The 14,397-nt window shown below is 41.6% G+C and overlaps 1 protein-coding gene across 1 annotated transcript in view; it reads left to right on the top strand.

Moving 5' to 3' along the window:
* Nucleotides 1-8,085: 8,085 nt before the first annotated feature.
* The window catches only part of wdr41 (WD repeat domain 41), a 55,848-nt gene continuing 49,536 nt past the window's right edge, over nucleotides 8,086-14,397 (top strand). Inside the window, exon 1 of the mRNA XM_080848098.1 lies at nucleotides 8,086-8,291. Within this exon, the coding sequence (XP_080704224.1) occupies nucleotides 8,244-8,291 (48 nt within the window). The 5' untranslated portion in view covers nucleotides 8,086-8,243. The remainder of the gene's footprint in view (nucleotides 8,292-14,397) is intronic.

Below are 14,397 nucleotides of genomic sequence, written 5' to 3' on the forward strand. Positions count from 1 at the left end.
TGCTTCTGTGGTGCAGTGACAACATTTGAAGATGGAGAGATGGAAAGCCTTGGCATCAAAAGGTTGCCTCCTTTCCTCTTACCTTTATTTCCCCCACCCCCCCTTAAAAAAACAATTGATGATTAAATATTTCCTAGACTTTATCGTATTGCCTATTTATGAGACTACCGTCTACCCCATACAAGGTGAATAACGCTGATAAAACTTGACAGGGAAGATGTTCATGAGGAATTAACAAATCCCCCTCGGCAGAGGTCAGGACGGACATGAGCACCTCCTTGTACTCGTTGCCAACATTGGTGACCCAGGCGGCCAACCCAGCGGCACCATCCGCAAACTTTTAGGTGACCTTCGCAACAGAGAAACGCATATCATGTAGTCTCACGTCAAACTAACATTACACTGGATAAATAACATGCTGCAGTGGAAAACAAAGCTCAGCTTCTTAGTGGAATCCATCTTCAGAGTGTCACCAAAGATGGACGTGATCATAGCTTTGGTCTCGGTCAACCTTGTCACGGCCTCCCTGACGTAGACCGAAATCAGCCAGGGTGCACTGGGCACAGGGTGCATTGGTGGTAGAGACACCAGCTGCCACTCACAAACGGCCAAGAAACGCATGAGCAGGTCATGTGATGCAAACCTAGGGAAACAGAATAGAGATGCGTGCATCTTGTAGATATTCCCATTTTAAAGTGATTCACCTTTATTAAGGTGTAAACCAATGTGATGCATTCCAAACTATCTTTTGTCATGGATTTCACTAACATAGCAGGTACTGGTAGATCTTATCCTGATATCAACCACTGAAGAATGTACCTGGCATGACGTTTGAAAATAAAAGTAGTATCTTGCCATGTTGACTGACAACATATGATGTCGATTCAATCTGTAGCTTCTCATGGAGCGAGCTACTCTTGTTGTGTGTTTGTAGCTTAACTTGTTACATTTACTGGTAACTTAGTTCACTACATTTTCCAAGTAGCTTATCCAACAATGTTAATTTTAGGCTACACGTAGCCACGTACCCAATACACTGTCCTCTACAATCTATGTAACATTAGAGACATTTCCCTGAGTACAAAGGCTGAAGTTGCCTTACCGGTGTGTAGCTTAGCTTGCTACATTTACTGGTAGCATATCCAACACTGTTAATTTTAAGCTACACGTAGCCACGTACCCAATACACTGTCCTCTTCAATCTAGGTAACATTAGAGACATTTCCCTGGCACTCTTTACCCTGAGTAAATAGGCTGAAGTTGCCTTACCTGGTGAAGAAACGGATATCCTTGTCCGAGGAAGCACAGCGACTACCCATTTACGCCTGAGTTCCTCATCCACAGGAAAGGTAAAAAAAGAAAAAAACGAAGCACACCGTTGTAACTTTAATTCTGCCGTAAAGGCACACAACAGCGTTCAGCAGTTGTACCAGATTGTCGAGGATATTTGACTTTTTTTCGATGAGTCTCTTCTCTTCACTAGCTTTGGGCAATCAATATGGACGATGGATGCCATAGTAACGGAAGTGTACGACCTATCTGAGATTTTAACCGGAAGTACCTCAGCTCACCGTGGCAAATAGGCAATTGACACAATAAGAACACAAATAACTACAGATGAGAACACATAACTCAACAGTGGTCCTTGAGTAGTTCGCCGGTTCTATGACACCTCCAGGTGCTCCCCATGGCGTGTACATTCTCTGTGTTCGTCCAATCCCACTTCTGACACCAATGTGGCGAAGTTAAGAATGCTTGAGTCAACACTGTTGTTCCAAACTCTTTACTGGTTCTTGAACACTCAACTCAGACAAAGATTAACGGTGAATACAGGATATTATAATTACAATATATCTATTACATCAACATGGTGGCACTTCAATATGTACAAATCATATTGGAACATAACATGCAGGTATTTACATAGGACACACACCCAACAATGAGATACAACACCTAGCACTATGGCTAGGCTAACAGCTGTGGTGGATAACTCCCAGAAAACACCGCGGCAAAACAATAACATAAGTCCGTGTAGCGGCATCTGAGCTACGCTGCAGTACTTATGAGTAAGAGTCTTCGACTATTAACGTTAATTATACATTGTCAACAACGTTTATCGTGACTAGAAGGCTCTAGTATAGGTCTACAATCGCCATTCGCGCCCCTGCCTATAAGTGATGAAATGCGTCTCGTTCACATCTCCTCCCCTAGTGAACTAGCCTGACGATGTCATACTCATAATTCTAGTCAGAATATGAGTCTGATACTGCTCCATTGAGCCGTGATTATGGGGCGTGTTTCAACGAACCAGGAAAGAAAATGCCTCTTCGCTCAATTGGATAACTAGAACCAATCAGAGCAACGTAGTATGACCATCTTATACATTAAACTTTTACCGGAACCCGTAGGAAGGACGGCAAAAACATCTTTTCGATCGACACAATCATCGCGTTTCTCTGTTCCTCTTTCAAAATGTATGAGCTGTCAATATCTGTAAGATATGCATGCCTACGTTATACTTATTAGCAGTGAGGCTAGCTAGCTACTATGTGTTTCAATGGATTTTTGGTCTAAGCATTAACAATAATGGTCTAGAGCAGGGGTCTTCAACCTTTTTCAGTCCAAGGACCCCTTGGCTGAGAGAGACACTGAGCAGGGACCCCCACCCCCGCCGCCCCAAATTTGGGCCTGATATTCATATATTTTATTTGGAACTAAGTGTCAGTCACACACACACACACACACACACACTCCCCTGCACATGTTTGAATATAATTACACTTCATCTGTGACACACAACTTCTTTCAATTTATTCTGGTTATAATTGACATTCGTTCTCCCTTACAGTTAGCCATCACTCTGTATTAAATCAGGGAGGGACAATTGATTGAGTAGCTTAAGTAGCCTATGGATGAAATATCTCATACCTAGTGAGAGATCTGACGTTCGGGAATTCATCACTCATGTCTTTGGCAACAACATTCTCCCTATGAAGCATGCAGTGCGTCATACATGGCTCTTGCACCTTCTGTGCACATCGCGACACATTTTGGCCAGGCTATATCATGTTCACGGGGGGGAAAAAATAAAAGCTGAGCGTCGTTTCACACATCGGTGGATTCATCTAATTGTAGTGCAAAAATAATCAGCCTTCGGGAGTTTTGCGACTAGTAGTGCCTTAACATCAGCTGCCAATTCATCAATAGGGCGGGCATTGGGATGCTTTTCAGTTTTTTTACGCACTCATCCTTCCCAAACAGTTTTGCACAACACTGGCTGCTGGCAATATTAAACTTTCCGCAATTGTGAATGGCTTTTTAGGTCTGAGCGACACGTAATGCAACTTCATAAGAGGCTTTTAAAGCTAGCTCGCAAACTTTGGCTGATTGTCGCATCAAGGTCTGCTTGCCCTCAAAAGATTTTAAACAGGAAATATGAAATTATTTTTCTTTCAAGTGAGCATGGTTTGTCTTTAAGTGTCGTTGCAGCTTGGATGGTTTCATAGTTTCGTTTGATAGCACGGAAGAGCAAACCACACACACTTGCTTTGTAGGTGAAACCAAACTTCAGATAGTTCTCTGAATATTTACGTGTCTTCTCCCGTTTGCGCTTTTGGCTGTTTATGGAAGGGGTGTTGGCATCCTCTGAAGGTAGATTATATGAACCGGCATCAGTGGTGTCGTGGAGCTTTAGTTCCGAGAAATTACAAAACGATCCATTGTTTCAAATTGTATCGTTATGGAAGGTAACGTGTTTTTGCACCAGATAGCTAAATGTAGCTTTAAGGAGCATATATTGCCATGGTGATCAAATGATCCGTGAAGGCTCATGGGTTAATTTTAATGAAAAGAAAGCATTTTTTACGTTCTGTTTATGTTTATTTGGCCTATTGGACGTTTTACATTTTTGGAAGAGGGGAAAAATTGCTTCAGATGAAATAATTTGGCGGGCCCCCTGCAGTACCTCCGTGGACCCCTCGGGGGTCGCGACCCCCCGGTTGAAGACCTCTGGTCTAGAGAGCTTCAGTTAAGACCTACAATACTCTGCAACACTAACCGAGTCAATGTAGACATAAAAAGTCTTAATTCAGCTTAATTCACATAAAATATAAAAATTTCCCACTAACAGGCTCCAGAGACGCCGCCATCTTGGTATGATTTCGAATCTTCCGTTAATTCAACTCAAGCCATCTGTCCATCATCGTATAAAGCCCGCCCTGACAATTTGACTGGCTAGATCCGTTTTGGACCAACCATAATTTCTCCCCAACGGAGCGATGCCAGACCGATCTTCCCAACCTCAAATTTTGTGGGTGGGGCTAAGTTCAGGCGGGCATCCAAGCTACTGGTGAACAGTTTCACCCATTCGAATCTCTGCAAATCGCATACCGGAACTTCGCTCGCTTATAGGCTGTCAAAGACAATAGTGCTCTCATTAGTTGGTGTCTATGGCTTTAGACTAAGGTGAGCAGACGTCCCGGTTTCCGGGGACAGTCCCCATTTTTCGCTTACAGGGCACAAGGATAGACATGGAGGGAAAGAAATACAAAATTGTATATTTCATTTTTATAAATAATTTCATATTTGTCACGACAGAATCTGTGTAGAGTAAGTGCATCATATTGGCTTATCAGACATCAGTATGTTTAAAGACAAAAACAACAAGGATAAAGATACAGAGAGAGAGAGAGAGAGAGAGAGAGAGACTTTAGACCAGACTTTTCAACAAAAATTTCGTGGATGGATTTTGCACAATGTTTGTGTCTGGATCTTCCAGGTGTGGTAGGGTTTGATAAAACTACATTGATTTATAGAATATGCCAATGGCGTGAATGAGCCTAATAGGGACATTTTCGCCAATACTATCAAATGGAACGAATTGAAGTCAATGGAAACCATAAACCTAAGAATAGGCAAGTCCAAATTAAGAAGTGACAGCTTGACGACAGCGAAACACTTCATTCTAGTCCCTTCGGAATTATCGTTCCCTTTACGCCACTATACTAGAATTAGCCTACTACTTTTAACATTAACAATATAACAACAAAGTCTCAGATAGCTATTGGTGAAGGCTTAGCGCGACATATGATGCTGCAAAAAAGACAACGAGGAAATTAAACAACCTAACACTGAAGGCATTTTAGATAACCTATTATATGAAGGACTGTTATGCTATTGTATACGGGCATTTCTCAGATTAAGGGCCAAATTGGGTTGCTGAAATTTTGAAAATTTATATTCCAAATTTGACTAATTGGTACACATTTTCTTATCAGTCCTTTAGTCAGAAGCAACGTTATGAGCTGGGTTGAGACCAAAAGATAAGGGAATTTCAGATTTTTTGCCATTTTCATGTCAAGTAAATGTGTCATTACCATCACATCATTGAATATAGTCAAGAAGTCAAGTAAATGCCATACGTCTCAACGTTTTTTATACAGTGATCATTTAAACTGTCCAACCTTGTCCAAAATATATAATTGTTGGATGTTTTGTAATTTATACATAATTTATTGGCAAAAATATGTATGGTGATGGTAATGACATTACAGTTCTGGTAATGACAGTTTGTTGCGGAGATGACAAATCACTTTGTATCCTATAGCAACAAGCTGTAATGTGCTGGTAATGACATTTTTGCCAAAAAAACTAGCCTTACTAGCGAAGAGGATGGCTAAGCAAGTGTAGCTAGCTTTCTACATGTAATGTACACCATTTTAACAATTAAAGTCATAAAAAATATTTAAAAAAAATCAGAAATACAACACATATGGTAATGACGCATAATAAGTGTACATGCCCCACACAAAGAATAAAGAGTAGATTTACTTAATTTTCTGGACATCAAGGCATCAGTCTTACAGCTTGAAATACGATATTAAGTTACCATGGCTACCAAAAAAACATTAGGAAAAAACAGTAGGAAAGTGCCTTTATGCAGAGTGTGTTGGTAATGACGGCTAAACCATGGGACAGGTAGAAATTAACCAAAATAAAGTACAAAATGCATATATATATGCTTAATCTGTGCATGTTGTTTATTAGTTCAAGTAACATTAAATCCATATGCATATTTTTATTATTAATTTGTGATAAATAATGTTTGAGATATGGCACAACATGTGAAAACTATGGTGGCGGACAACACCGAGACAGATATTGTACCACTTAGCACTAAACACCAATAAAATGTGTTCAAATCATTAGTAAGAGCAACCATAAAAAAGGTCTAGGCTTGTTTTTGTTTATACTAAAATGTATTACGTGTAATTCGTTTTTTAATATAATTATACCCTGTGGACAGAAATGGGCCCGAATTCTGAGAATATACAGCCGCGGAAAAAATTAAGAGACCACTTCAAAATTATCAGTTACTCTGGTTTTACTATTTATTGGTATGTGTTAAAGTAAAATGTACATTTTTGTTTTATTCTATAACCTACTGGCAACATTCCTACCAAATTTCAAATAAAAATATTGTCATTTAGATCATTTATTTGCAGAAAAATGACAATTGGTCAAAATAGCAAAAAAGATGCAGTGTCTTCAGATCTCGAATAATGCAAAGAAAACAAGCTCATATTCATTTTTAAACTACACAATACTAATGCTTTAACTTAGGAAGAGTTCAGAAATCAATATTTGGTGGAATAACCTTGATTTAAAATCACAACTTTCATGTGTCTTGGCATGCTCTCCACCAGTCTTTCACATTGCCGTTGGGTGACTTTATGCTACTCCTGGCGCAAGAATTCAAGCAGCTTGGCTTCTTTTCATGGCTTGTGACCATCCATCTTCCTCTTGATCACATTTCAGAGGTTTTTTATGGGATTCAGGTCTCGAAATTGGGCTGGCCATGACAGGGTCCTGATCTGGTGGTACTCCATCCACACCTTTACTGGCCTGGCTGTGTGGCATGGAGCATTGCCCTGCTGGAAAAAACACTTCTCAGAGTTGGGGAACATTGTCAGAGCAAAAGGAAGCAAGTTTTTCTTCCGGGACAACGTTGTACTTTGCCTGGCTGAGGTTTGTAAAAGACCATAAGGATTGAACCAAAGCGGACTGGAGGTCATCTTCTAAGTTCATCTTCTCTGAGTCCAATTTTCAGCTTTGCCCAACACATGGTCGTCTGATGGTTAGACGGAGACCTGGAGAGGCCTACAAGCCACAGAGTCTTGCACCTACTGAGAAATTGGACTCATCAGAGAAGACGAACTTAGAAGACCCTCCAGTCCGCTTTGGTTCAATCTTATGGTCTTTTACAAACCTCAGCCAGGCAAAGTACAACGTTGTCCCGGAAGAAAAACTTGCTTCCTTTTACTCTGACAATGTTCCCCAACTCTGAGAAGTGTTTTTTCCAGCAGGGCAATGCTCCATGCCACACAGCCAGGCCAGTAAAGGTGTGGATGGAGTATCACCAGATCAGGACCCTGTCATGGCCAGCCCAATTTCGAGACCTGAATCCCATAAAAAACCTCTGAAATGTGATCAAGAGGAAGATGGATGGTCACAAGCCATGAAAAGAAGCCGAGCTGCTTGAATTCTTGCGCCAGGAGTAGCATAAAGTCACCCAACGGCAATGTGAAAGACTGGTGGAGAGCATGCCAAGACACATGAAAGTTGTGATTTGAAATCAAGGTTATTCCACCAAATATTGATTTCTGAACTCTTCCTAAGTTAAGGCATTAGTATTGTGTGGTTTAAAAATTAATATGAGCTTGTTTTCTTTGCATTATTCGAGATCTGAAGACACTGCATCTTTTTTGCTATTTTGACCAATTGTCATTTTTCTGCAAATAAATTATCTGAATGACAATATTTTTATTTGAAATTTGGTAGGAATGTTGCCAGTAGGTTATAGAATAAAACAAAAATGTACATTTTACTTTAACACACACCAATAAATAGTAAAACCAGAGAAACTGATAATTTTGAAGTGGTCTCTTAATTTTTTCCGCGGCTGTATGTGATATGTGACCAAAATATTTAAAACTAACGGCAGCTTTGCTAGCGGCAATACTTTTGGCCCATTTCGTTTTCCGTACATCCAGCGCGTCATGCGTCTTGAGGTTCTCTGAAAAGACTAGTGGGGACATGAATTCCAAAACGAAACATAATGAGGTGCTTCACTTGAGCATTTTGCCGTCTTGTCATCTTGCATTAACCACATTTTAGTATTTCGCTTGGAGTAAGATAACACCTTCTGTCTGTCTGGGGAAGCCTGCATCAAAAAGCTGGTCATGCTGCGCTGGATCCTTGGTGGTCGTGAAGCACAGGGTGTAGTTGAGGTAGGTAAATGTTGCTTCCCATCTAGTAGCCTAGGCTTAATAGCCAATGTACCCTTATTTTGTATCTGCTTGTAGCCACCCGACACTTTTTTCCTTTGGACCCCAGTCTTATGTTAACGGCGTCTGTTGACTTCCATTTACTTTATTTGCAGTTTTCGAGCAACTGGTCACGCCGTTAGAGTATCTGTACTCTTTAGCTTTTTTACACTACTATAACTGAATGACGCATACTCTACCACTACTGAATACATAAATATGAACACAATATACAAACATTATTTAGGTAAATGTCCGATATGTAGACGATTGCGTTCAAAGCGACAACCTGCTGCGAACAGGATTTGAACCCAGGTCAACCGCGCTAAAAGAGAGAACGTTCCCTGATGTCAGATGAAATAAAATCAGCTGATATCTAAAACGCACAACACCTTGAAATGTTGCCCCTTTTATCTAAATTAGATTCTAATAAAAAGCGCAATCCCTACACTGTTCCACTTCGATAATAAAGCACACCTGACAGATCTACTGACACGATTTAGAGCAATCTTCATATAAAGATCCGACCCAGTCCCATAGAGCTCTGACATTTTGCTCTCTGTATCATCTTTATATTCGTATTGTGAGAACAGCTAAATCTCCCACTTTGTGAGCAGGATTTCATTCATGCTATAGTGGATTTGAACAGCTGTGGAATGAAAGTCAATACCTTCTATTGAGGTCAGATAGAAGGCAGTTTCCGGACTTACACATTAAGGAGCCTAGGCCTCAGTCAATTCAGCAGGGTTAGATACCCAATCGCTGCAGGTTATCTGGACTTGTGTGTAGGCGATGTGCTTACTGTTGTGTTATTAGGTGTATAACTAAAGTAAGATGAGACAACACCGGGTTGGTAGATGACTGGAGCCCTTACCACATTGTGCCTCATATACTGTAAATGTTAGACCCAGTGACAGGCTGGCATGAAATGGGTTGCATAATACTTAGTAAGGAGGCCATTATCATTTTTGACTCATGGCTGAAGTTAAGTTTCTCCAGCTCTCCCCAGGTTGGAAAAACAGCATCTCAAAATGCATCCGATTGATGCTTGAAAATATGGAATATTTAAATTTTGCTTACGGGGGAGCATGCCCCCGGACCCCCTCAGAGGGGTAATATCTTCCTCACCTTTTTCACCCCTGACCTGTTTTCATGCCTGGTGCTAGATATGGGTCAGACTCCTTCTTTAGCATGCTCTTGATGGTTCTCACTGCATGTTCTGCTTCCCTGTTACTCTGAGGGAATCTTGGGCTTGATGTGCTGTGTTGGAATGACCAGCCTTTTGCAAACTGACAAAAAAGATCAGATGAAAATTGGGGACCATTGTCCGTTCTTACTGTTGAGGGGATCCCGTGTCTGACAAAGATAGACTTGAGATGCTGTATGACCTCGGCTGAAGTAGTGCTGGACAGTTTGGCTATCTCAATGTAACGGGAAAAATAATCCACTATCAGGAGATACTGATGCTGGTTCCACTCAAAAAGGTCGGCTCCTACGACCTCCCATGGTCTCTCTGGGATGTCCGAAGGCATCAGTGGCTCCTTATGGTGGACCCTGTCTCTCGCACAGGTGTCACACGCTTCTACCAGGTCCTTGAGCTGGGTGCTTAAACCTGGCCACCAGACTGACTGTCTGGCTCGTTCTCGGCACTTGACTATGCCGAGATGGCCTGCATGCAGTTTGTCCTTTATGTCTGCCTGTAATGTTTTTGGTATGACAAGTCTTTTATTTCTCAGTAACAGGCCTTTTTCCACTGTTAGTTCTCCCTCAAAGGTGCATACTGACGAATTCTCCCATCTGTTCTACATCTGTCAGGCCAACCTTCATGGCAGTACTTTTTTACTTCCTGTATTACCTCTCCTCTGTCTTGGTGTTCTTTTATTTCCTGTAGTCTTGTCTCTGTGGCAGGCAAGCTGGACAGGATCATGTTGACATACAGGTTGAGCTGCGTTTCCAGGTGAGTATCAGGCTCTCCTTTCTGGGGAGCTCTCGACAGGACGCCTGCAGTGGCCATGAGTTTTCCAGGCACATGCGCAATTGTGTAGCGATATCGCATCAGTCTCATGCGCAGATTCGTGGTGGAAGTTCATCCAGGTCTTTTACCCCTAACAGCGGCACAAGTGGTTTGTGGTCGGTTTCAATGTGGAAGTCTATGCCGACCAGAAAGTGTGAAAAGCGTTTGCATGCCCATGTGACTGCTAGGGCTTCTTTCTCGAATCTGGGCATATCTTCTTTCTGTGTCACTGAGAGCACGTGAAGCATATGTACTGGTTTCAGTGTGTGGTCTTCTTGTTTCTGTAGCAGGACAGCTCCCAAAGCATATGAGGATGAGTCGGCAGACACAATCGTATATGCCTGTGTGTTTTACAGTGCCATGACAGGTGGGCTACTGAGCTCTCCTTTGATGCTGTAAAGCGCCTGCTGCTGGGGCTGTCCCCATGTCCACATATTTTTTTCTCGCAGAAGATCTCGCAGTGGCTGTGTCTTCTCTGCCAGCTGAGGTATGTATTTCCCAAGGTGGTTCACAGTGCCCAGGAACCGTCTCACCCCGCTGACGTCTCTAAGCTCCTCCATGGCAGTGGGCGCTTTTATCTTGTTTGGATTCGCTCTGACGCCCTGAGCATCAATGACTTGACCCAGGAACTTGACTGAGCTTTTTGAGAACTCACATTTTTCTGTTTTCAGTGTCACGCCATTCTCTTCCAGCCTCTTCAGCACTTTCCACAGGCGGTCATTATGGGTTGACTGCGTCTCAGCGTAGACCAGCACGTCATCCATCTGGCACAGCACTCCCTCTAAGCCCTCCAGTATCCTCGACATTCTTCGTTGGAAGTGCTCTGGTGCTGATGAAATTCCAAAGCATAAACGTTTAAAACAGTACCGCCCGAACGGTGTGATGAATGTGGTTAGCAATCTGGAGTCTTCAGAAATAGGCCGTAAGGTGAACACGGTTTTCGTTTCAGCCCGTTCCACTCACTGGCATCTACACAATCTTTAGCTTATAAAAAAGAACGAGTCGTGGTTAGTTACCAAAAAAAAGTTCGTCGCTGATTTTCCAGTCGATTGTCTATATGGCTTTGTTTCATGCAGAACTAGAGACTTCAGAGCGTAATAAGATTTTTGTCGGGAGCCGTGCCACGGTTCGACACGTGATCATGCTACACCAATGAGAAGGCTGCATTTGTCAACAGAATGGAAAAATGGCGGCTCCCGTGTGGTTAGAAACATCGTTAAAGATAGAGGAAAACATCCGAACATCCTCAAAAGTGGGCTAAATTAATTCTAATTAGTGCTGTATAGATAGCCGCGTCCAAGAATAACAATGAGGCAAATATACGATAATGTTATTTTTATGTTGTCATTGACATCAAGTTTAACATACATGGGAATACCCATTACTGTGGATCTTACATGGACTGTGAACACCCACCGAAGAAATCAAGGCAAAGACTGTACTTCCTACATCAGCTGAGGAAGTTCAGCACCATCAGCTGTGTGTCCTGACAGCATCACTTGGTATGGGAACTGTACAGCCTGTGACTGCAGCACCGAATCATCAGAGCATCTCTCCATATTCTGCAGGAGACCTACAAGAAAAGACCTACCTACCAGCGCCCAAGGTATTGTAAAGGATTCCTAACATCCTGACCATGGACTTTTCAAAACACTGAGGTCAGGCAAACGTCTCTGCTGCTACAAGACCAGAACAGAGAGACTGAGGAGGAGCTTCTTTCCTCAAGCATTCCTTATCCTGAACACACACAATGACTATAAAACATCAATTACACCTTTTTTCACACACTGCTCTTTAAACTCCCTCTTGCTATTTATGAAAAATATTTCTTGATCTTTCTTTCTTGACACTCGCACATAAAAAATAGTAGTATTTTTATGTATGTGACAAATAAACCTCCATGTATCAATAAAAGGCAGTAATTGTAAATACCAATGACCATCTGTTTGTTCATTCATTCATTTATTCTTCCACAAATGAAAACAACACTAATGAACCATAAAAACACTCTTTATGAAACATGAAATATGATATATAAAACTGTACAAAACTGAATAAGAAATAACAGATTAGGGACACTCAGTCCTCACTGTTAGTGTCAGTGTCAGGACAGTTATCTTCCAGTTCCTACAGCAACGACATAGGTCAACTATGCAACACAATCCTGCAGAAAAACATCTGTCTGTCTCACAGGCACCTTTGCAGCCACAGTGTATCACATGCAAAACACTGTCAGGGGCCGGATTTCTAGTCATCCAGGTGACGTGCAAGTTCCCATTCTCTATTTGCCAACCATATCCAGCAGGTGATGGAGCACTTATATTATGTTTGAGACAGGACCTCATTATTGCAGCCTGGTAGTTTGCCCTTTTGCAGTGCTGATGGAGGGCATCAGTGGTAGGGGGAATGGATAATTCTGGCAAGGCTGATGATGTCATACAGAAAGCCTTGAACCTAGCTTTATTTACATTATCAGCTGCCGACTGATCATATAAGTGGCATACATACTGGCAAAGAAATGCAAATGTTGACTGCTCCAAGTTTAAGTTAGTACCTAAACTTTTAAAAGCCTTTAGGTACTCATCTTTCTCACATGCAACAGAAAATGTCTTTTTTTTCTCCTTTGCCATTAAAGGCACTTGTGGAGTCACACCCAGAAAATGTTTGAATTCCGATCAAGGCTGAAAACACACTGGTTCCAAGAGCTGATGACACCTTGGTAATGTCAATGATACATGTCCTGTTGCCAGTCCCTGTAAAAAAACATATAAAGTGCATGGCAAATCTGTCTGCACACTTACAGCAATGACTGCCACATCTGTAGATGCCAGACAGTGTAGCAGGTTGAAACGGAAACAGGGTTCACCTTACAGCCTATATGAGGATGTGCATGTGTGTGAGTGTGAGTGTGCACACACTGGGCACCTTCACGAGGCTTCTCTCCAGTCTTCTCTTCCACACACACACACACACACACACAAACAGAGTTGAAGACCTTGTAAATGTTTTCCCACATAGTATGTTTTTGCATATGAAAATGCCAGTGAAAATGCCTTTACATATTGTAAACATATAAAAGGTCAGGCACATTTATGTGGACCTTCCCTGCCATGTACTATCAGGTGATGTTTTAAAGACCCAGCTTGTTTAGAAGTTTTTCCACATTGGCATGAGTATCAACATATGCATTTGAGAAGGGCAAACTTCAAACTTCAGAATTCAAGCATTTACATGGCTTTTCTTCACTGTGCAACCGCTGATGGCATTTCAGACTTGATGTCCTAGTGCAGTGTTTCTCAACCACTGGGCCGTTGCACTTATCCTTATTACTACTGTATTTTGTGCTGTGTCTTATTGATATAATGTATTTAACCCTTATTTAATGTTAATCACAATTACAAACGAGGGTCTGACAGGGCTTACAATTAGGTGTGAGTGCTCCAGATCAATGAGGAAAAGTCAACCCCCTCCCTGGATTTCTAAAGTTGGGATGATTATTGTATTTCTGTGATGACTTCTTACAATGTTGCATGGAATTGTTTGTGTATCATCTAAGCCTATGATTTCTCATAGTTAAGATCACCTTAGCTGACGTAGGAAGTAGAGTCTTTGCCTTGATTTCTTCGGTGTGCTGGGTGTTCACAGTCCATGTAAGATCGTCAGTAATGTGTATGCCCATGTATGTCAAACTTGATCTAAATGACTTAACATAAAAATAACATTATCGTATATTTGCCTCATTGTTCTTCTTGGACGCGGCTATGTATACAGCACTAATTAGAATTAATTTAGCCCAATTTTGAGGATGTTCAAGTGTTTTCCTCTATCTTTAACGATGTTTCTAACCGCACGGGAGCCGCCATTTTTCCATTCTGTTGTCAAAAAGCAGCCTTCTCATTGGTGTAGCATGATCACGTGTCGAACCGTGGCACGGCTCCCGACAAAAATCTTATTACGCTCTGAAGTCTCTAGTTCTGCATAAAACAAAGCCATATAGACAATCGACTGGAAAATCAGCGACGAACTTTTTTTTGGTAACTAACCACGACTGGTTCT

This window comes from Sprattus sprattus (assembly GCF_963457725.1).
Source record: "Sprattus sprattus genome assembly, chromosome: 11".
Lineage (NCBI taxonomy): Eukaryota > Metazoa > Chordata > Actinopteri > Clupeiformes > Clupeidae > Sprattus > Sprattus sprattus.